General features: G+C 42.7%; 1 protein-coding gene across 1 annotated transcript in view; it reads right to left on the bottom strand.

Annotated features, from left to right (window-relative positions):
• Nucleotides 1-4,426: 4,426 nt before the first annotated feature.
• Nucleotides 4,427-24,076, bottom strand: part of GLG1 (golgi glycoprotein 1) — a 99,556-nt gene continuing 79,906 nt past the window's right edge. Inside the window, exons 12-26 of the mRNA XM_019710346.2 lie at nucleotides 22,292-22,429; nucleotides 20,001-20,087; nucleotides 18,618-18,680; nucleotides 17,821-17,934; nucleotides 16,650-16,738; nucleotides 15,578-15,695; nucleotides 14,413-14,505; nucleotides 12,709-12,846; nucleotides 11,271-11,394; nucleotides 10,434-10,576; nucleotides 10,149-10,250; nucleotides 9,119-9,226; nucleotides 7,641-7,761; nucleotides 6,981-7,087; nucleotides 4,427-4,997 (exon numbers count right to left, since the gene is read on the bottom strand). Of these exons, the coding sequence (XP_019565905.2) occupies nucleotides 4,830-4,997; nucleotides 6,981-7,087; nucleotides 7,641-7,761; nucleotides 9,119-9,226; nucleotides 10,149-10,250; nucleotides 10,434-10,576; nucleotides 11,271-11,394; nucleotides 12,709-12,846; nucleotides 14,413-14,505; nucleotides 15,578-15,695; nucleotides 16,650-16,738; nucleotides 17,821-17,934; nucleotides 18,618-18,680; nucleotides 20,001-20,087; nucleotides 22,292-22,429 (1,713 nt within the window). The 3' untranslated portion in view covers nucleotides 4,427-4,829. The remainder of the gene's footprint in view (nucleotides 4,998-6,980; nucleotides 7,088-7,640; nucleotides 7,762-9,118; nucleotides 9,227-10,148; nucleotides 10,251-10,433; nucleotides 10,577-11,270; nucleotides 11,395-12,708; nucleotides 12,847-14,412; nucleotides 14,506-15,577; nucleotides 15,696-16,649; nucleotides 16,739-17,820; nucleotides 17,935-18,617; nucleotides 18,681-20,000; nucleotides 20,088-22,291; nucleotides 22,430-24,076) is intronic.

The raw sequence follows: 24,076 nt of genomic DNA, 5'->3' as shown, positions 1-24,076 counted from the left end.
ACATCTACTAGCGGAGCAGGTGGTTGGAGAATCCTCCCAGTCACCACAGAGAAGATTTAACAAGTAAAAACCTGCAAACTCTTTATTAAATTCTCCCGTTTCATCTGTACAGAAAAAAAAATGCACATTATGTTCAGAATCTCAGTAACATCTCAAAATTACACAGCATGAACATGTAAAAACAAGGAACTGCCGGGACTTTTTACATAGAAAGGAAAACCATTTACAAAAGAGGCTTGTTAATTTTAATTTTTTCTTTCTTAAAAAAAAGGGAAAGGCCTAAGATCTCACACAGCGTCTGCTGCGCAGTCTGTTTTCCTTCTCGGACTGACCTGGGAACACTGTGCTGGGAGAAGCTGCTCCATCCAGCGCCCTGCCATCTGACCAGGGGACCTGTTCCAACCACCCTGGCCTAGCATGTCTGGCATAGGGCCTGCTGGACTCTGGGTCCACATGTCAATTCCCCATTAGCGGAAGGCAAAAACAGAACATAGAGGCACTCTCTGAGGTTTCTCCACTGCACGTATGCCAACGTCCCTGCCTGTGTACTGTGGTGGAACGTGGGAAGGGGGAAGGAGGGGAAAGCACTGTCAGGATCCTGTCACCACCAGCCCGAGCAGACTGTCCCACACCGGTGCTCCCAGTGTAAACACTGGGTCTCCACAGTGATCTCACCAGATGGCTTGGGGGGAACTTGTCACTCTGAAGAGTGGGTCTGGGTTTGCTAATGACTTATCTGCTGTCTGAAATCTGGGCAGGAAGGGGGATTCGGCTTTACATCTGATGGCCCTAACATGGGACTCTGGTCCTAGTGGAGAGGAGGACCAAGAGGAGTGGAGAGAGGCGACCAGCCAAAGACAAACGAGAGAGCGAAGCAGGCCAGAACAGCAACTCTGGGCCTTTGGAATCAAAGACCAGTGTGGAGGAGGTGACCAGGGTGAGGCGTGTCCCTAAAGGCCTGGGAGAAACCCAGGGCACGGGAGTGCTGCATTTTACAGAACCACTTAGGTGCTGTCCAAACGGTGAGAAACAAAAGGGATTTTTGAGGTTTTTCACATTCACAAGAATCTGAAATACAAGTAAACAAACCAAAATGCACATCATTCAAAAAGCCATATACTTCTTTTTGTTCTATGGCCAAAATTTAGGGTGAATGTGTCAGGCTGGGCTGGCTGGCTACCAAGGGTCCCTATTCTAGCTTCCTTCTCCATATCTGATTACTTAGAATAAGTTATATGTAAAGAACATTTATTTTTTGGTGGGGGCGGGAAGAAATGGGAAGCAAAGGTCTTTTCTCAGAGGAGCTTGAGGCCAGCTAAGAAAGGAGGCCCCACGAAGCAATCTAACTCTCCCCAAGACTCACTACAGAGGGGATCTTTGGGCTGGAAGTAGTATCACAGCCTGGGGGTGGGGAAGATGGGAGACATTTCCAGAAGTCTCCTCTTAGGAAGGCAGAGGAAGTCAGCATATAACTCCCTTTTCATTTTGTCCAATAAAATGTAAATGGATGCTACAGGCCTCTTTACCACTGGATTCTTCTATTACATGATCTCAGGAAATGGGAAGAGATGAGACCTCATCGTAATTTTCTGTTGCATCTTCTAGGAAAGCAGAATCTCCCTCTCCCCACTGGCAGAACTGCTCACTGTCCCCCAGAAGAGTAAGTGCAGGATGTGAGATCGCCAAAGGCCTGCAGTGAATTCAAGCCAACACCCCTCACTATACTAGAATTCCCCTAGTTTCTAAGGATGCACTGGCTCAGAACGAGCTGAGTGGATCTACAGAACTGGCAGAGGGCCTCCAGGGAAAGCAGAGGACTCACGCCTTTGCTATGGCTCCCATGTTGGTGTCTCTTGCCAGCAGGTTTCCCTTGGGACAGCAGCGATAGTAGAGGAAGGCCAGGGACGCACCAGGGTGGTCTCACTCCCAGGGTCTCCATCTCGGGAGATGATGCTCTGGGACAGGGAGCAGTCAGTCTCGTCCCTTACATTTGGACCAGATCTCTGATTTCTCACACGCAGTGCCTCCAGCCCAGGAGACCGACCTCCTGGGCCTCTGGGGTGTTGTGGAGCACTCAGAAGTGGGGTCCCTGAGACACTGGGGACAGCTAAACGGCCAGGAGCGTCACCTGGCTACTGTGATTTCCAGCAAGTGCCTGAGCCTTGGCCCTGGCAAAAAACTCTACCTGCTGCTTAGAGAAGAGATAAATGCCAAAGTCTGTCATCAGCTCCTCCACTTGGGCCCTGGTGTCTTCTTCTTGACTAGTTCTCGAGTACTGATTTACTCATGGCTGAACCATGAGGCCTATGAGCAGTGGTGCCCCAGCACCTGTTTTGTTGTACCTAATGCAGTGCAGAATAGATACCACGGGCTGCAGGTTCAGATGGGGCTGGAACTCTAGGACGTAGAAAACTGCTCAGGACACTGCTTGGACTCTCAAGAACCAGTCATATAAAACTATTCCAAGTAGGATGGGGAAATGCTTTCTGGCAACAAGCAATTGAAGATACTGGCAGTTATCTCTTCTATTCTGACCATTTCTAAAAGTGACAAATGTTTCAAGAATCAAACTCCTTTCCAAACTTTCAGATTTGCTGCAGACAATGAATGGGATTGGTTCTGAGTTCAGAAAGAACAGAAATATCACGACAGATTAAACTGTGAAGTTTTACCTATATTAGGGGGAGACTGCAGAGATGAGAATGGTACCCCCCTCCCGTCGTCAAAAGGTGAACATTCATCCTATCCTGTGAACCACACCCGACACCTCAGTGGGGGCCTGCATTTAGAGAACATCCCTGCTTCTCAACCCCAAGCCACAGTAGTTCACACCATCCAGGTGGGAACCCCTGGAGGTGGACGGCCGGGACCAGCTCAGTTCAGTTCCCACAGCGGTGGTGGTGGGGGGTGCTGCTTGGACTCCAAGTTTCAAGTTTTATGGGATGAAGAATCTCAGGGCAGCTGCTGAGAATCAGGAAGACCCTAAGAGCAGGACTGAGGGGATTAACAACTTAGTGGCTCCCCTTGTGGCTTGCAGTACTCTAGGCTGCGGGGATATACAGCTGGCTTCTGGAACCCACTGCCTCCAGGAAGGGCAGCAAAGAGAAAAGAAAGAAAAAGAAAACCACAGTATTCAAATATACATCAGTCAGATTAGACAAGGAGTACGTTGGATCAACTGATCCACAAACTGACGCACTTTGTATTGAACACATTTCAGGAAAGAAAAACGTTACGTAGGTCCGGCGGCACACAAGGACGGTGGCAAAGGAGGGGCAGAGCAAGGAAGGGCGCCATGGTCTATGCAGACAGTTTTAGGCACGTGATTTATAATACTTTGTGGACATCTAACAGGTTAATAAAATATATATTATATAAATATAACGGCTACTGTACACACCGCCCTCTCGTGCAGCCACTGTGACTCTGCCCCAAACTCAAGACCAGGTGTGCCAGGTAGAACCAGGATGCCTGCACGCCTCCCTCTTTAGACTCCGAGCCTGTCACCTCCAGATTGGAGGCCGAGGGAGGATTGCCAGGAATGTTGCTTCCATTAAGCTCAGACTCTGGAAAGACTGATGAATCACCAAAGTACAACATTTAGCTAATGCCTCCTACAGTGGGTGTATGAAGCAAATGGACAAAAAGGGGGGGAAAAAAACGGAGAAAATCCTCCATATTTTAATGTAGTAACTTTCCATGCCCTCTCCACGTAGAGGCAGAAAAGAGTTTGTCTGGGAAGGCGGCCTTGGGCCTGCAGAAAGATCAGGTGGGACTGCCAATCACACCGAGACCATGCTAAATCTTTATAAGCCATTATCTCTGACCTGCATTGTTGCTTGAAAAATAAAGCAAAGTGAATCAATCCCTTGCTCCTCCTTCCTGTCCTGAGCCCCCTCCCTGCCAGTCACTTCCTCCTGGTAGGACTTCTGGAGCTACTGCTACCCCAGCGGGGTCATTCCCAGTGCCATTGAGCCCTGCACTAGCCTGGGATCCTGCTGCCTGGGACTCAGGGGACAGCCTCTTGATGCACATCAGTGGACTGACCAGCGTCTCACATTTTTGGTTCTCCTCCCCAACCCGTCTGCCCTTGGCCTAAGGAGGCTCATGCTTTATTTCACTGAGGTTAGGAGATCACAGAAATACCCATAGCCTTGGGGTCTTGACCAGCAGTGGCTCTATTAGGGTGGGAACTAGACGGCATCACGTTTCAGCAGAAGAAAAGAGGACCCAAAGCAGGCTGGTGAAGTCCATGGCACAGCATGACCCAAAGGTGCTTTTGAGAAATGAGCAAGACATCCCAGTTATAGCATATTGGGGGGGGGGTGTTTCCCCTCTAATGTCCTGCCTTTGTTTTACACAGTCACACAGAAGAAATAACCCCACTGCCCAAATCAAGCCTGGAGGAGATGTGTTACTATATACATTTTTTTCTTTCTTTAAAAATTTCTTTTTTTTGGTGTTTTTTTTTGTTTTTTGTTTTTTTTTTAAAAATTCATTTGAGTTGCAGGTCAGGTGAGTTGATTCTGGAAGTACTGGTTGTTCCATTGGTATGAGAGAGACTTTTCTACAGGCAGGTAAACCCAAGTTTGCCAACAAAGGCGATAACCCAAGTGGCCAGCTGTGGATGCTGCACAGATGATCGAAGGGAGGGAGACACCACGGACACGGGCGAGTCTGAGATGGGACAATGCAGTGCATACCTGCTGCTGCTCTACCATGGGTGTTGGTGCCACCTCTGAGAAGGACGAAGTGAGTGGGTATGCTATACAGGAGGGCTGTACAAACTGGGCACTGGACAGGTGGTTCCTTTGGTGGTCAAGGTAGCTCTACCTGTCCTTGAGCTCGCGTGTCACTCGTTTGGTGATACGTCCACACATCAGGCCGATCAGGAACAATATACAGATGCTCCCACTGATCACAGAGAGAATGTAGTTCTTTGACGGGGATGTCATCACTTGCATGGCGAGGTCAGAGAAGCCATCTGCCGGGGCTACCTGGAATGACACACAGCAGTATCACCCTCTGCGAGAGAACTGGGCTGGGGGCGGTGCTGGCTCGAACTCGTCCCCCCTCAATTCCTACTTTCATTGACACCATTTCTTTTGGAGAGAGAGGGCAAGGGACAAGAAAGTCAAACACAGAGTTACAAATCTTCTTCCTGATCGTGATATGATATATATCTACTGCACAAGATTAGAAAACACAAATCCAAAGAGGAAGAGTCTCATCAGAGCCTCTGATCACCACCAACCAAGGAATAGCCCTCACATTGAGGACTGGACCCTGGCAAAGGGCTCAACGTGTTAGCAATCATTTAGTCCTCACACCAATCCTCGCAAGTAGATTTTATTACTCCCGTATTATAGATGAAGACCCAGAAGCCCAAGCGGTGGAGGTGGTTTAGTAGATTGCACACGGTCACAGGTTCTTACGTATTCTGATTTATTTTCTTCATCATGTTTGCTCCCTTTTAAAAAAAATTGAAATTGTGCTGTATGCTAATTCTGTGTCTTGACTTGTGTTCACTCACCATTATATCATAAGCATTCCCTTACATCAAACCAAAGTGCAAACATGACTGAACGTGGACTGAACAGACTTCCCATTGTGGACATTACAATGTAACCAGTCTTCATCCTCAATTTCCCTCACTGCTTTCTCAAATGCACCTCTGTGGTAGCCTGCTATGGCAAAGGTTCCCCAGATGCACGCGAGCCTGTTCTTTTGAGTCTCACCTTAGCCTGGGTGCCTGAGAGGTGCTGGCCCAGAGATGTCTGGGTTGCTGCTATGCTCATCCCCGTGTACACAGAACAGAGCAGGAGGCTTCACATTAATTTGAATTCAATGTCAACATTTGCCAACACAAAACAAGCCGTGGAATCACCCTGAAGCAATGCTCAATAGCTCAAAAGTAGAAACCCGTGAGGAAAGAAGACTAATTTAGTGTCTCTGCTGCCTCTTCTAACCAAGGGCCTCAAAGCTGACTTTGTCCCCTTGGAAGAAGGGGCGAGAGGCGTGCTCGCTATTTTGACAGCTATGGTCCCTGACCCATCATGTCTAGCTAGGTATGAACACTTTCTGTGGTCTTTCCCGTTTGCCAGTTACCTTTGACCTTTAAGCACATGGGTGACATGAGGAACTGGTCAAGAAGGGGGGGAAACTCTTGTGTTCACTCTCTTCATCTAAGGAATGTCTATCCCAGAGCAGGTAGATACAAAGAGCGTGGATCTAGAAATTTGACTTTTTCACCTTGGGCAAGTCATAATTTCTAAAGCCACGGTTTCCCTTTACCATAAAGTGGGGAAATAATCATTCTACTTACCTTGTAGGGTTTCAAGGTTTAAATGACAATAATATAGCCTTCAAAGTAATTTGTAAACTACAAAGCAATGCCTACATGAGAAGAACTGTTATCATTCTTCTCACTGAGGCTGATTTTTGTAGGAAACTTGCCCTAGCCCAAGTCTGCCTGGTACCACACACTTTCACTAGTGTAGTTCTGATGTCTTTCTGCATCCTATTACTCTCTATGTTCCAGGCTAGCTGAGGACCAGTCTCACATACATACTCTTCTCCTACAGACTGTGTAAAATTAAAAAAACAAGCTAGAAGACAGGAGTGGCTGGATTTCTTCCTTTTCCCATGGAATGATGTCTACGCGTAGTTTCGCTTTACATGGTTGGCTTAAGTCATCCTTCCTTTGGGTGGCTCCCTTTGTAGTGGTGGACTATGGGCAACTGAGGGCCGAAAGCACGGTCCGGGCAAAGCCTTGCAGACACAGACCAATGCAAAGGGACTCCATATGCATAGTGGCTCCAGGCTCATGGACGGCCAAGGAGCTTAGCGGTACACGGACAGATTTTTCAAATGCACTGACAGCCAGTCTCACAAGGACAAGAAGACCAGTGAAGTATCCTGAAGAGATTGGGAAACTGACAGAAGAGATGGCCACTTCAGGAGATTGTCTTGGTCATTACCTTTGCTGCATAACTCCACATTTCAATCCGGTCATTGAGGCGTTTTTTGCACTCAGGTTGTAGCCTCACCCGCTTATCCTCCAGGGCCTCCATGAGGCAGGACATTTCTGTGGAAGGGAAGGGATATAAAGAATCTGAAACCATACAGAAGAATTTCTGTAAGGTTGGGGAGAAGGGTATCTAACCACCAGAGAATTCAGATCTGTAGGCTAAACAAAGTTAAACCCATTCTAGGAAACTTGATCCAAGATCTAACACAGAGAATAATGATATTTAACTTCCAAGGTCAGCTGTCCAGAGTCTCTCTTAAAATCTCTTATTTTTACTGGGCACGCATGACTCAGAAACAACTTTACACCTGCCCAGGTTCTACCTCACATAGAGCCTGTGTATTGAGCCCAATGTGGCCACAGGGGAAGCTGATGAAACTGTTCCAGGTTGGACAAGCTGGGGAAGAGGGCCATACGACGGCTTAGGATTCTGACAGGTCACAGTTAGATCAGTTCAAACTTGCAGGATTAGTCCTAAGTTTATTTTGCCACAAAGGCCTAGTTCCAGCATCAAACAGGCTCCCAGAGTAGCTGCAATTGATGCCTCAGAGAAAGGCTTTGCTCCTCCTAAGACAGTTCAGACAGGATCAGAGTGAATACAGTGACTTACGACGCCCTCGGCCGGGGGTTATGGCAGCACAGTGGTGTTTAATGTCCAGGGCACAAGCTGTATGAAGAACTGGGTCCACAAAGATGTCTGCTTTGCTTTCCTTCAGCATGTTTAACACTTCCTAGGAAGGGAACATCATCACAGAGAGAGCTTTTACAGAGGAAATGCATCAGGTCTGTTGTCTGCAAATACTTTAGATACAAACAAAAAAGTCAAGGAGGGAAGGCTGAGGGTTAACGATAGAGCCTATTCCGAGATAGGCAGTAAGTGGTGATGATGCAAAGAATACAGATCTTTAGCATTCAATTTAATTCAATGAATACACTTGGGGAGCTAGTATATGCAAAGCTGTTTGCTAAGCAAAGCAGGTGATTGTAAGATCAGACTTGGGTTTTTGGCATTCTGGTATGCTGTATTATTAAATATTAAATATTAGTATTGGTGTGATAGTTATTCTGTTATTTTAAGAAGTGTGAAAATGTGATATTTGAAAATCAGAGTAATATGCTATATGAAAATTCCCAAACAAAGGTAAATATCTGCAAAATGTTTCACTTTACCTTCCTTATCCTCAAAAGGAAAAAAGAATTGACAGAGCATAATGTTACTGCAAGAATAATTCTTATTTGAATTTTAAAAAGTTCTGAACGAGAGACATATAAACATAATAGAACTGAAACCAACTCTGCAGACCCTCCAATTACACATGATGAAATTACAGGAAGTAAAGACAGGCTGGAAATGCTTTCTTAAATAAAAATTAGTTTGCTCTCAATAGAAAGACTGTAGTCCCTGTAAAACAACAACAATAAAAAAAAAAACTCCCCCAAAACAAAACTCAAATATTGTTCAAAAAGTCCTCCTTAAAGTTAGATGGGACCATTTGATGGTAAAGGAAAATAACTATATTTAGCTTTTAGTGAACTCAGATCATGAGAAACTAGAAACATTTCTAGCAGATGAAAATATTTGCATACAGTATTCACATTGACTCACCAAGGACATCACTGAACACTTTTCAAAATAAGATAAAGCTTCTTAAAAAAAGATCAAATATATTATTCGATTTTCAATTTTGCAAGATAATGTATGCTTAGCTGTCATATTTTGATAAATTTGTTTTTATTGATGTTTCTGAAATGAATTAAATTTTTAGTTTCATTGATTTTTATGAATGCAGTAGTACACTTAATGGTAATATTGGAATTGACATTTGGCGTTGGTATTGCATTCAGAGTGCCCTTTAAACAATGGTTTAGTCATGGAAATGAGACATTCACAAATAATTAGTACATGTAAAAGAATATTTAAGTTATAGATGATTAATGGTCAAGAACCAAACTAAAGTTTGGTAAGAGGGAACATAGAATTCTAAGAAGGAAGGTTTAGATTTTATTACTAAAAATGCAGACTATAGCATTAAAAGGCAAAAGGAGAGAAAAGCAAGTGGGGGGAAAATGGTGATTGATGGTGATTACCCTTTTACACATTTCCGTTTTGATTTTGAGCAGGTTAACTTTGAGACACTCCTCTACTTGACCTGTCTGCTCCTGGGCTGCTGCTTCTTCAGCACATAGATTGGAGATCTGTTCAGGAGACACACAAAAAACAAGGCCACCCTGTTCTCACCAGGAACTTTGGTCACTGTAATAGGCCAATACGGTGATCCTCCCACACAAGTGCTTGGGGCTCTTCTCAAACAGATTTCTGGTGGATTTCACTTCCCTCCCTCCAGAACGAGAAGCCAAACTCTGTTTCCTTTCATAAGGACTGACACAAAGTCAGTGCACGTATCTTTATGTTGTCAACCCTAAGACTTGAGTCAGATTATCTCAGGACTGGTCACAAAGGCTACTTACTCCTCGATTCCACAGGAGGAAGGTTTTACAGCTACGTAAAATACTAAAAGCAAATGCTTGACATTTAAGGAGGTTCAGGGTCAACCCAGACTCACAACTTAGAAATACACACACACACACACACACACACGTTCTGAAACACAGCCTACAACACAGACTAAAAATTTAACCTTCTTTGAACAGCTCTGAGTAAGCTTCTTTGAAATATTTTGAGCCATGATCCCCAAAAGCTCACCCATGTTGAACAAGGTTCTCCACATGGCCTTTTCTAGCTAGGAGATCAAATAATTTCCAAGGACAGGCACTTCTTTAGAGCTATAATGGGAGATATTCTAGCTTTCTGACAAGTCTTAGGGGTGTTCTGGGTTGACAATCAGAGTATGGAGAAGGGAAGAACAAACTATATGTAGATATAGTAAGAGAATGCTCTTAATAGAGAAATACGGAACCAACATTGTATAGTGACAGGGCTGGTGCCAAGTCTAATTCAGTGTTACAGAGAACCAGGAATTCAGACAATGGAGAGCCTAGAAGATGGGACTTCAATTAAGCCTGGAGTCAGGGCTTAGGGAAAGAGTAAAGAACTTTTCTCCAATAAAACCTCCTCTGACCAGCTCAGTTCACAAGCAGTTTCATCCCCAAATCCTACCTCATCTGAGCAGTGCAGCTGGAGCTGAGGATCGAGTCGGTAATCCAGAGCAGACTCCTGGATAATAATCTGGATCTGGTCTTCGCAGTCTGAAGAGAGGCGCTGTACGTGACAAAAGGAAAATATGTCCGCCTATTAGACAACTTCAACTTTTTATTTGGCCCCTGGCTTGGGGAAAAGGCTTTGGGAAAGTAGGAGCAAGTTAAGGAACTTCCAAAATAAAAACTGCCAGGAATAGCGGTGGCTACATAAGTACACCTATGTGGAGAGCCCAGGCCAGTTTACCTGGTCAGCATATCTCAGCTTGAGGCAAGAGATGACTTGACCTTCTAGCTCCGAATCATCCTTGGCCTTGGTCAGGATCCCGTGACAGAACTTAGGAATGTCAGCTTTACAGGCTTTCCTCAGCACAGGGTTTAAGCGGTAATCTAGGGCAGAAAATAAGTACATGAGAAAATATTCCAACTGGATTCACAATTTTTTAGAGATCCACCTTCCAAAAAGGGGTGTATTAAATCAATGACCACAAATAAAACACTGATTTGTTTATTCACTAAATGTTTACCGAGCCCTCACTATATTGTTTCTAATCAAATTTGGTGCAAGTGTAGATGTGGTGACCCTCAGAAATCCTTCTCATCTGCAGCAGCTCTGCAGGGTCTTAGGAGACCAATATTTTAAGCAGTTTTCACAAAAACCAAGCAGACATCAGCAACCTTTCACATACCAGCTGTTCATGAAAATACTGACAACAAAACAGCCAACTCACCTTGTCCATTGAGTACCAGGTCTTGCAACTCCTCTGTTCTAAAACAGATTACCCATATATTCTGCCACATGGAAGAAGTTTTATTAAATCTCTAGAATTTTCAAGAACTCTAGCCCTGATTTTTATTGTACGTCCTTCAACAGTAGTTTTCTATTTTTTCAGCCTCTTCTTTCCCATGACTTTCATTCCGTTCTTCTGGGTACTATTCAAGGAAGGAGTAAGTCATTTTGCTTACATCCAGGCTCTCCCTTAAAATTCCCAAGCAACAAAGCCCCTATAGTTCAGTTAAGTAAGTACATGCCCACTTCACTCTATTTAAGCATGGAACCAGGAAAACCACGCTGAGACGTTACCTGTGTTCTGGGTAATCTGGCGCTTGGTTATCATCTGTTTGCATTTGGGATCCATCAATTCGCTGTTTTTATTTTGCTTCAGGCATTGCAGCATGGTTTTGGAATCTGCTTCTGGACAGAACCTCTGCAAAGAATCAAAGTTTTATTAAAAAAAGCTATCCAAATATGGCAATTACCATCACCTGTATCACTCTTATTGAGGAGCTTATGACAGCAGAAGTTTGAAGGTATCACTTGGTACAAGAGAAAGGCTAAGCACTCGGCCTCAAGTTCCCTGTTCCTTACCTATTCTCCATTGTAGTTCTTACACTTCTTTCTCTCACCTCACTGTTTCCTACTTGGCATAGCATTGATTCCCTACCTTCATGCTATGTTACATTACAGGGCATCTCATGAGCTTAAATGTTATTTAAGCATGAATATAACAATGGACCAGGTGGCCATGTAGCCGTCAAGCCCTATCTACCCCATCCCAATGGGAGACTTAGGAATTCCCCACTAACCAATGTGAACAGGAAGTGTGGAAAGGACCCGCCCGGTTCATCCCTTAACTACAGGGCTAGCCCCTGTACACTTGCTAGTGTCCTTGAAGTCAGAGCTCCATTTTGGACTAGAGTTAAACTCCATCTCTATCTGTTGATTATAGTCTACTGACATCTTCATATGGGGATGTGGATTGCTGATTGATTTTTTAATAAAGTGACAGAAATCTTACCTCAAAAAATTCCCTCAAATCAGAGCCTGACGCTTCCACTTTTATAGAGGACTCAATTCTACCAGGCCCAGCTAAAGAGACTTCTAACTTCCATAGTACTCTTTGGGACTTACTTGATAGGGTGAAAAGTAGCATTTTATTTTAAAGAGAAGCTGAAATAAGGGGTCAGAACCTTAAGTTTAATGTGTTTGTATATACGGATCAACCCAGTGCCTGACACCTCGGCTATCATCAGCCCTGCTGCAGAGAGAATGTTCACTGCAGAAGTGAATGAAGCAAAAGAACTTACAGACAAGCCTTTCGATTGCGGGGGACGGATGACTAGGACATCTGATGGTGGCTTTCTCAGTCAGCAAGCACTCAATGCCCCCACGACCAATCATTTACTCATTGGATACCTATTTACTGGTGGCCTAGGTCAAAGTGAGGTCAGTTATCTTAGCTCAGTGGCTCTCAAACTTGAGCATGCATCAGAATCAACTGGAGGGCTTGTTAAACTCCACGCCCAGAGTTTCTGCTTCAGGAGATCTGGGGTGGAGCCCGAGAATTTGTAGGTTCCTAGGTATGCTGATGCTGCTGGTTTGGGACCAGACTTTGAGAACATCTTAGCCGTATAAAGAGGTTGAAATGGGAAGATTACATGAATTTGTTCTGACATTTAAAGAAGTTTATGCTGGTAATTTTACTTACCCTGTGCTCAACCCTTGGGTTTGGACCCCTTACCTTTATCATCTGTTTGCAGACTCTCATGAGCGTATAATCTAGCTCTGGGTCCATCATTTCTGTCTCCTGCAGCTTAAAAACTTTCTGGTGGCAACGGGTACTTAGCTGCTTCTTGTTTTCTTTCAGACATTCAATAATCTAGGGTGTAACAGTTATGGTCAAGTTAAGGGGTGTATCTGGGATTGATAATCCATGTAGTTTGACCGAAGCATTCAGATTTTAGTGCATCTCCCATTTTTCTATCCAAATACCTTCCATTGCTAATTCCTAGGTAATAGGAATCAGGTCTTCCTCCCCAAGGAGAATTACATTTATAGATTTACAACTTCAGAGCTAGTAGCAAACCAAACTGAATAAGAATAATGGATGAATAGCAGGCTGTACTAAACTCTAAAGGGAAGGAAACCATCTCAGGATTCCTGGTTTGTTTTGCCGTCTAGAGCCGTTCCTTGTCAAGATTCCCTCTGGAGCACACGTGGCTCTCTGCCCTTCCCTAGAGTGATAACCCTGACTAGGCAATAGGCACAAGCTAAGACGATCAGTCTAACTCACCACTTACCACGTGAGAATACAGCATTAGATGCCAGGTATGAATTAGACCCAGTCCTCACCCCTGCTGAATACAGTCTCACAGGGCAAACTTATAGAAACACATAACTACAATAAAGAAGATGAGTGGAAACAAGCATAAAGTCCATAGGATAGATTTTAAGATAGTGAATTAAGTATATCCCGAAATCTCCCCTTCCATCTGTAAGTGATGAAGGAAGCAGATGGGAAGCTGTAGAAGTTAGGGCTACAGCATAGTCACAAAATGTCTATGAAATCTTCAAAGGACAACCAAGAATCACCAAATATCTGAGTGCAAAAAAGTAATCAAGCAACTAAAACATATATTTAATACCCTCAGAACAATAAAGGAGGAAATGGTAAACAAAAATTAAAAATAGGTAGTTATGAAAAGAACCAATTACAGGTCTTAGAAATGAAAACTGAAGAAAGATATGAATTCTGAGACTGAAAGAGACAACCAGAATAAAGCAATCAAAAACCCATACCTAATTAAATCAAAGTGAAATTACGGATGATTAATGATAAGGAGAAAACGCAAAGAGAGTTTCACTGCACAGATAGGAGAATCAGATTGACATAAGACTTTGCATCAGAAGCAGTAGATACAAGAAGACAGTGAAACCATTATCTCACAGGAAAGCACTGTGAGAGCGCCTTGAACTAGAAGAGGTAGCTGAATCACTGGGAGAACATTAAAAAAATAAAAAAATAAAAAATCGCTTGCTCTTCATTCCTGATGATTCTGGGTAGGGCCCTGTTTCATGTATTTAAAAAAACTTCCTAGGTGATCCTTGTGTGACCTTTAGTTAAGAACTTCTGTGCAACTGGAACACAGTGAGGGAATAATTAATTTTGGAGGTGCAGGGTGTTGGGAAAGCTATAGAGAGGAGGAGGCATTTGAAGGATCATTAAGAGGTTATTAGGTAGACAAGGTAACCTGAAGGAAGGAAGAGAATAAACAGGAGACAAAGAGGAATGCAGGTGAAGAACTTTGGGAAAAGTCTGGTGTAGCTGAAGAGATGATTAGGCTGGATAGGGTGTGAGGAAGCCTATCCCACCAGCAAAGAATTAATTATTAAAATGTTACCTTAACATTACTTTTATAATTAAAAAATAACAACAAGACGTTACCTGAGCATTGCCATATTGCACTGTGGAACAATAGTTCTTGATGTCACTCTTACAGGCCTCATGCAGATCTGGTTCCAGACGGATGTCTTCTGTCTGCAAGAGAGGGAACCAGTACGGAAAAGAGAGGTTATTCTAAGCTGGAGATGTCAAATGTCCTACACACTTATTTATTGACTGACTCTTGTCTGGTAACCACAAAACATCTGCACAGCAAAGTGGCAGTAGAGTGGCCGCTGCAGTAAAAGAACTGGGATTTAGTTTCAGTTCTGCCACTAACTAGCTACATGGCCCTGGGCTTTCTTTGCACAATGAAATGGTACCATTTACACCAACCCCTTCACAGGACTGCTGTGAGATAACATGATGTGGAAACCACTATAGAAAGTTAAAACCATTATATAAATGTAGGCTTCTACTTTTATTATTATTATTTAACTGAAAGGTAGGTTCAAAACTAGGGACCCCAAAGTCTCAATTATAATAGGACATTTAGGCCAGCTCCCTAATTATCACTAAATCACTACCACTACATGTGAAAATCTGGTAAGGCAACTTTTGTGATATTAATGGTAGTTGGTGTTCATTACTAAGTTTTTGCTTAGACTGAGATGAAATAAGTATGATTCACAATACAAAACATACTAAAAATATTTTTAGCTGTTTTTTTTTTAACATGGTTTGGGCTTAACCTCTAGGAAGTTTCCCCTTGTTGTGTACACTGTGGCTGATTTCCCAATATCCATTTCACCTCAATGATCAGTCAGCTCGTCAGTGCATGGCACGCCCCTGGACGCTGCTGTTGACCAGGGAGTGGGCACAGATCTTAAACTGACACAATCAAATTGAAGGGAGGATCTTTTTTTCACGCTGCAGATTGATTTTGGGGCAGGTGGCCCAGTTATTGCAGGCAGCCATCATGAGGGAAACTGGCTTTAGGATGAAGCTGGTGCAAGGATAGCAGGATGAAAAGGGAGAGACCCTTGATCCTTGAGGACACTGCTGATGCAATGATTGTATCGCATGGTTACAGCTAGTCTTACTCTGGACTCCCAGTCACGTGCGGCAAAAAATATTTTTCTCGTTCAATTGGCCCTCTCCCCTGCCCCACATTTTATTCTCCGCCCCGGTGGTTTCTGGGCTGTGAGGCTCTGGCACGAGGCATTACCATCTCCAGCTCCTCCACACGCAGCTGCTTGCGGCACTTCAGGGACACCCTGTGTTCCTTGGCTTCTTGCAGAGTGTCGTTGCGCACGGTGGTGCTCAGGCAGATCACCACGTCCACTCTGCCACAGAAAGGAGAAGACTGAGACTGGATGGAGTCACATGAGGTCAGATGGCCGAGAGCTGGGCTGCGATAGTGGCAACACCACCTCCCAGAACGCATGACCCCCTTTACCACGCTCCTGAACGTCCTTCCTATAAGGTTCACTGTGTTTTTGGAGCTCTAAAAGCAGCACTTTGACTGTATATGTCATAAAAGTTGGGTCACAGCCCTGAATGTTGACTATATTCCTGATTGGCAGGGAGGCCAGAGAGGCGACATGTATGCAATGACAGTTCAATACTTGTTTTGTTAAAAACGTGACCAGAGAAGAATGCTGCTCTTAACTCTGGACTGTGTCTTTGATGTAGTGTGAAACTCATTTCTGAAAAGTACAGGAACCTGAGCATAATAGGAACTTGTCATATATGAGAGGAAATGTATTCTATAAACAGGCCTTTGCAAAGAGTGACATGGAAAGATTTGGGCAGCTATGCTATGAGAGCTCATCACTCTCCTCTAAGATGTTATTCTTAAATGAATAAAGTTTTTGTTTCATCACTAGATCTCTAACTCATTAAAAACCTCTGCTCCTTCCCTGAAGAGGCAACATATGGAGTTATGTTGGGAGCAATTCAGCTAACCTCTTGTATTCACATTGCAATTTGCTCCTCTAAGTACACAATCTGTGTCTGCTTCATCAGTTACATAGCGTGAACCTGGAAAAATTAAAAATGCTCCTTTAGCCTATAGGCTTTTCCATATCAGAACTACCAGTACCAGTTGTGGTTTTTAGCAGCTATAAAGATGATGTCCAGACAATCTGAGTGTTTGGCCACACAACCGATGGAGTGTGCAGGAGACCCCAGGGCTAATACTACCAGACAGCAGAAGGCCGCCTGACATCTTGGCTATTCATTCAGTAGCTAAGAGGGACTTCAGAGAAACAGAATGAAATCAACTGAAAGCTACATACTTCTTCTTTATGTTGGGGCAAAGTTTCAACACATCTTCCTTGCAGGCCATTTTAAACTTGTAGGAGAACCGAAAATCCTTCATCTGCACCTAAAAATGATGGTGAGAAAGAAGATCAGAAGCTCTGTGGCAAGTTCTAACCAGCAGTGCTGGGTGACACGGTGTTCACATGGTGTGCAGAAGCCTGTTTTCTAGGCCCTGCACGACTTGCCCTGTCTCTTGCAGGCTTCATGACCTGCCGACCTTCCCATTCCTCCCTCTGCTTCAGGCAAACCTGTTCCCTGCCATTCCAATTACACGCATGCTATTCCCTCAGCCAAGTGGCCCCTTTTCTCCCAGATCTCCCCATGGTTTGCTCCGTCACTACCTTGCATTTCTATTCAAATACCTCCTTCTGAAGTCCCTTTTCTCCTTCACCTGTCAGCCCTTCATTGCTTTATTTTTCTTCATAGGCCCACCTGAGACTGTATTTACTTGTAAACATGTTTTGTGTCTTTCTCGTACTAGAACATAGTCGACAGGGCAGGGTTTGTCTGTTCCACCACTGTCTCCTGGAGCCTGCACTCTGGAGGTCCTCAATACTATTTGTTAAAGGCTATCTGCCCTGAGAAGAGGGCAATTTTACACAGATGCCTGCATTTTGTCCTAGAAGGACATGCTTGCTTTACCAGAAATATTTCTTCAGACAGGTGGTAATTATGACGAGCATGGTTTAACCTTCTTATTCAAATGCCAGACTTCGGTAGTATGATTTAAAAGAAAAAAAGGCTAAGAGTCCAGTGCATTGATACATATTTGGGCCATTGCAATGAACAGTAACACAAAACAGCAGATCCCACTGTTACTGTACAAGGAAAGGCTAAAATACCTTGTCAAAGCAAGTGACGTTCGTGAAGCAGGCAAGGCCCGTTTACCTGTCTCTATCCCCACTGGAGGGCATGCTCCCTAAGGGTATGAACTATGTCTTATGTTATCATTGACTTTCCAGGAGCCTAACAAAGTGTCTGGCCATAGTAGACAAAAACCACATTTCTTGAGAACAAATCAAAATAAGACATATATTTGGAAAAAAATGACTTTTCACAGGAGGTGCTCTGGTGTTCTGAAAGAGGAAGGGATTCAATAACCACCCAAGCAGCCAAGACAGGAAGAATTTGCCAGGTGTTACTGACCAGCTGGAAATGGGTGACTCCAATGGCACACTTTTCATTCATGTCCTTCTGGTGTTTGTTCTGTATCAGACACTCCATCAGGTCCCCAGAGTCTATCTGGTTATCTGCCACATCCTGGGGAAGACAAAGCACATTTACCCTTCATCTGTAACAACTAATGAAAAAATCCTGCACCCCAGTCCATGGAAAATGCAACCAAGACTGATTCTAGAGCCTTCGCAAACAAGGTACCAAATATTAAATTATGTCAAAATAAGACTGAGAAACTGCAAGGGATAAACATTTGGGGAATACAATACACACGCAAGTCGCCCTGCATGCAGCTCCGACAGGAACATGGACATGCTGTGCTTTCACTCCTTTCCGCAGTGATGCGGAACAATTTAGATAGTTCAATAAGTTAATAAAGTAATAGAATTCACTCAATACTCAATATTGAAGTACAAGGAGAGAGTTGGAAGGGGAAGCCGCTATTACTGCTAACAAACGCTGGGCTGATGTATGGGAAGCAACTTAGCCATGCTAGTGAGGGCTTCCCACTTCCCTCTTTTCTTAAAAAGGGCATCTCAACAATTGTTGCTCACCACATATCTGGGTACCTCAAAGGATAATCAAATAAAGTTTCCCAGGATGGTGGCACCCCTCTTGATTCTGTTTACATCTTTAACTTCTCAAAGTTGACTATCGCTTAGGAGTAATGTATGCTGAAGACAGAGATGAGTCTGACACACTTGCGGGCCAGAGTCCCAGTAAATTTGGTTCTATTTCTAATCCTTGTTTCTCCAGACATCACTTACGTGGCAAAAGTTCTGAATTATGGGCTCACAGGCTCTCATCAGCAAGGCTTCTATTTGAATATCCTGTAGAAGATTAAATATATTAATTCTGCCTTAGAAAGAACCAAGGGTGGAGATAAGAGCATTTTCCTTCTCTGAATCAGTAGCACCTGACAGGCAAATAATCTAATATGTACATTTGGAAACTACTCTAATCTTTAAGTTAGGAAGCCCCAGCACAGACAGAACTGCACCTCCACTATACTTCGAAAGACAAGTTTTCTAGAAGCAGATGCAGAATTAAGATCAGTGGGGAGAAAAAACATTTAACAATACTAGAGTATAAAGCCTTTCAATTTTTCCAAAAAGCTGAGCAGTTCAAAATGAACATAGGGGTAACTGACATCTATCTTTAGTTTCTAAGCTCCTAACCCAGATCGCTGTCCTCTAATCAAATGATAAACCACTGCCTCTGGGGAACATACACTAAATGCCTTTAAGCAGAGAGTAACCCCTGTATAGCACTAGTTGCTGAAGTAACATTTTCCTTTAAAGATTTACACACCCCAGAATGTCCTCATAAGCCCACAAGGACAATGAGAATGGGAGAGGAGATGACAGAAGATGAACAATGGCAATAAACTTTTGAAAAATAGAAAGCAAAAGACAAACAGAAAAAACACAAAAGAACAACTGGCTGAGAAACGTGATTTTATATACTGCCAATTTTGACAATTCAAATTGTTCTAAAAGACTTATGATAAAAATAAAAAAAGAAGCAATTCCCTGTTTCCCTGATTTCTGCCCCCACAAGCCAATTTTAACATTTTTAGCTGTCTCCTCCTCAGTAATAATGTCTGCATTTCTAAAAAGTATGCCTATGCTTATGAGGTTTTTCTACTTTCATTTTTTAATGTTTTAGTGGGTTTCAGGATGGAACAGGATAAACACATGTATTCTATCTTCCATGTTTAACTGGATATCTTAGGCTTTTACTTTATTAAACACAAAAACATTACCAAATTACCTAATTGAAAGAGCTAAAGGTAAAAGAATAGGAATGCTTAGGTTATTCTTGAATGTGATTAAAAGATTTAAAGTATAGTTGCTATCTTTTCTTAAAGGAGGAAAAAGGGGGGAAAAGTTCTAATCACTGTGATAATTCTAATTTACGAAGAAAACCAAAGGGCTAAATGTATAGAGTGTTTTACTGGAGAAATGAGGAAAGGTGTTCAGGAAGCATCACAATATTCTGCTTTATAAAGCAAACAGATAAAATCTGACGAGGTTTCTTTTGTTTTACAGAGAATCTGTACTCTCAAAGGGTCTAGAAACAGTAGAACCAAGAAAAAAGGAAAGGCTGCTGCCAGGGCACTCTCCTTCTGGGAGCTGCAGACTGCTTACCTCAGATTCTAACTCGGTGAGGTTGCTGACTATATCTCTGCACTCTACAGCCAAGTCATCAAGATGGTCCTGGAGGCACTCAAGCTCCTGCAAATAAAAAGGCAATCCCTTGGCATTGGTCAAATTATACAAATGATCAAGGGAAGCTGAGATAACAGTGTCTACTTCCTTGTCAGTGGTCCTCCTCCTTTTTGTTTTCTTTTTAAAACAATCTCACTGAACAGAACACTAAAGCTTTATTTGATTTCCCAAACTGGGATAGTTTAAGAGATAACTGATGTAACAGGGTGGTTAAGAGGGTCAAGAGGGTACAACAGCCAGGCAAATCCTCCAGAAGTCCAACAAGAATCAATGTTCAGGTGTCCTCAGAGTCTAAAAATGTTATCTGGCCTTTCATTCCATCAACACCCTGCCATTCCATTTTCCCCCTGTGTTTTGATAGTCTTTGCCTTCCATTTTAAACCTGTATTTTGATAATGATCATTGGACAACAAATTAATAGTGAAAGACATGGAATATTTTAAGACTCTTTATGGGAAAAGTACGGTGGGACCCAGGATCTTAAACACAGCATAGAGCTGACAGTTCCTGCAAGCAAATCTGGATTCCAATCCTACCCCACATACAAGGATCCTCTGCAAGACAAGTGAGTACACAAGGTATCTAAAAACTATCTTGTCTGGGCTTTGGAAACAGCTAGAGCTACCTTGTAGCATCAGTCTATTACTATTTCTCTTAGAGATTTCGAGGTTTTTAAGTGTGACATCAGCTCACCTTCCCAAAGCACATTTCTCATCAAAGGTCTCTATTACCAGATCATTTTAACTTGCTGACTATTCTGCAACAATCTGTTTTGAAATTAGAATGGGAAGGGAGAAGGGTTGCAAAAATTGTACAACCCTAAAGGAAAATGCACAAACCTTTTGGGAGTAAGATAAATGGTTAAGGGCAAAATCCCATTCACAGAATCCTTTCCTAAGTTCAGCTTCACAGCCATGGGCTGCACTGCAGTACAGCTTCCTCAGTGCTACTTTACAGGAGGGTATGAAATGAAACTGTTTCCTAGGATTCTGTATGACCATATCCCTTGTTGCATTCAGAGAGGCAGCAGAAAGCAGCACAATAGGCATTTTCTAACAATAAACTCAATAGAACTGCAGCAGGTCCAGGAAGGGAACTGCTGAAAATGGTATTTTCAGGCCCAATAGATATGTGTAGGCAGCCATATTGTTTCTTAAAAATGTCCAATTCTTGCACATGTCACTTTTTAATAGTTTAATCCCAGAGGGCGTTTTGGAATAGTACAAGTGGAACCTGGAAACCTGGGTTCATGCCTTGTTCTAGTATTAAAGGGGCTTTAAAGAAGCAGCTTGGTTTCCTGCCTTAAAATAGAAGACAAGCTATCCTCCTACTTAGTTTGATAGAATGCAGTAATGTATCTTCTTCTGCTCCTCCTTCTCCCCCCACCCCTCTTTAAAAAAAAAACAAAATTAGGCACAAAATCCTAAGGAACCATTCATGGCATGCATGTAATTCTTGGGGGCTGCCCCTTCTCTACACTCTCCTATATGGAGAGGTTAATATAATGGAACGAATGCCTGGCTAGGATTAGACCTGAGTTTTAGGTAAGGAAGTCCATACACTTCACTTCTCTGAGCCTCAGTTTTGTCAATTATGAGATGGAAAAAATCATTCCATTCCTGCATATCCTACAGGACAGTCATAGGGCCTGCACACTGCCCACGCACAGCAGTATTTATATATATAATGTATGTATGTCTATGTATACCTTGCCTTCCCTCAGAAGGGCTTAATGTGGTTATAAAAGTGAGAAAAGAAAAAGGCAAGATAAAATGAATTAAAAATGAGTAAAAAAGAGGAAAGAAAAGGAAACCATGTTAAGGAAAGTGGGATGGAGTCAGTAGCAGTAAGTTAGTACACAGAATGCCTACCATAAGATCTTACATACTTGCTACAGGCAGGCCATGCCTTTGGCTCTAGGCTTTCCAAGAGGTAACACAAAGAGGGAAAATGATCAATTACAAAATACAGTAACCATAATATAAAAACAAACTAACTGCTTAGGAAAAGCACAATTATTCCTGATATAGAGACCAAAGAGAAAAATTTCCTCAGGATTTCTTATGGAAAGAACATCAAATAATGTAACAAATCATGTCTGTGAAGTAAACAGAGATGGATTTTATGGGGTTTGTGCTCCATATAAAATGTTAATCATGAACTTTATTATTATAATTACTGTAAGATAAATGGGTAGTTATGTCACCTACCTGTCCAGACTCTGTTTTTTCACTGCACCATTTCCCCAGATCAATCAGGCACTTATCCTGGAGGGCAGGATCCAGCTTAACATCCATGGCACGTTGGTGGAGGATCCTTTGGACTTCAGCTCGGCACTCCCGTGACAGCTACAAGAGAAAGAACAAGCAAAATACTTTCAAGGTACCAAAGCCCAAACAAAAGCCACTAGATGATGTCAGGAAACTAACAAATAACTTTATACCTTGAATCTCTTCCAGAATAAGAATTAAATGTTCTAGGAAGGCTTCTAAAAACCCCAGACTCTTGGAATGAGATTATACGCTTGGCATATTCTAATATACTATATGAAGCAACATCCTTTTCTCAGGGCATCCTGAAAAAGCGAACTGCATTTGTTCAGATTAGGTTAGAGGGTTTTTTTACTCCATGAATGTAGAGTACAATGCTGGGTCCAATTCTAGACCCAGAATACACACGAGTCAGGAGAACTGAGTTCAAATTTACCTAAACTCAGAAAAAGCGAGCAACAGTAGAAGCAACAGTTACCATAAGTCAGAACCAGACTCTTCCAGATGGGTTAGAATTATCAGAGGGTGAAACAGATGGAAACTAACATGTTTGGAAGGGTTATGAGAAAGCTGTCACTGACAGGTACAGTTAATCTCTCCCCCTGAAAGGACCCACACACCTGAGGTAGGGGAAGGGGAATGGAGAGTAACTGCCCGATGGGCATGGGGTTTCCTTCTGGAGACATGGAAATGGTTTGAGAAGACAGAGGTGGTGGTTGCACAACTTTGTCAATGTACTGAATGCCACTGAAATTTTCTCTTTCAGATCGTTAATTTTATGTTATATGAATTTCACCTTAATTTTTAAAAGAAGTATATTTTTAAAAAAGACAGATTCCAGCTCTTTCTTCATTTGTAAGACAAGGAACCTCCTACTATAGTGACTACCAAGATGCCAGGATTTAGGAGCTCCGTGATTAATGAGCGACTCAGCATATGAAGAAAAAACTAACAATAAGTTCCTGTATTTTCTTACATAGTAGTATAAAAACTGGGTTAAGACTGCAGTAACTGAAGTATGACATTTCTTTACATCTGGGTCTCCTCATTCTGAATACTAAACTTAAACAGACTTTTGCATTAAGCTCGGAGGGGCATTTGTTAAGATGCATGTGGAATAATACCATCTCTATTTTCTGTGGCAAATGCAGGACTGAAATGCAATCGAATGCCTTAAAAAGGCCATCCTGGAGAGCAAGCAGCATGTCGGCATGGCAGCAGAAGGCAGTAAAAGTTGCCTGAGAGCCAAGTGCACACAAATATCCCAGAAAGAGGTGGCAATCAGGGCAGACAAATACCAAGAGGTTTCTGCTCCAAGTAGTGTACTGTGAGCAAGGCCTCATTAACAGAGGCATGATGTGTTCTGCTGCCAAAGGCAGAGCCTAAAACCATTTGTATCCTGGCTAAGAGCTTCTAATGGATCTTTTAAAGCTAAATAAAGTTAGGGCAACAGAATTTAATTGTCTATTTGTGAGTTAGATTTCGGTAATTTAAAGAAAAAACGGGAAATGTCCTGACTCACTTTGTTAAAAACATAAAATCAGAAGGAAAGAAGCCAGTAGAACAACTCTATGTACACTCACTGAATGAAGAAGTTTCTAGTAGTGCAGCAACCCTTCCCCACCAGATATACTAACTAAGTTTTCCTAGGACGACAGAAATTGGAACAGTATATAGCAAACTAATGAAAAAACCAATGATGGGGAGAAGAAATGAAGTCAACAG

This window comes from Rhinolophus sinicus, linkage group LG11 (genome assembly GCF_036562045.2).
Source record: "Rhinolophus sinicus isolate RSC01 linkage group LG11, ASM3656204v1, whole genome shotgun sequence".
Taxonomy (NCBI): domain Eukaryota; kingdom Metazoa; phylum Chordata; class Mammalia; order Chiroptera; family Rhinolophidae; genus Rhinolophus; species Rhinolophus sinicus.
Note: the sequence above shows the minus strand (reverse complement) of the source record. Positions and strands in the feature narration are given on the sequence as shown.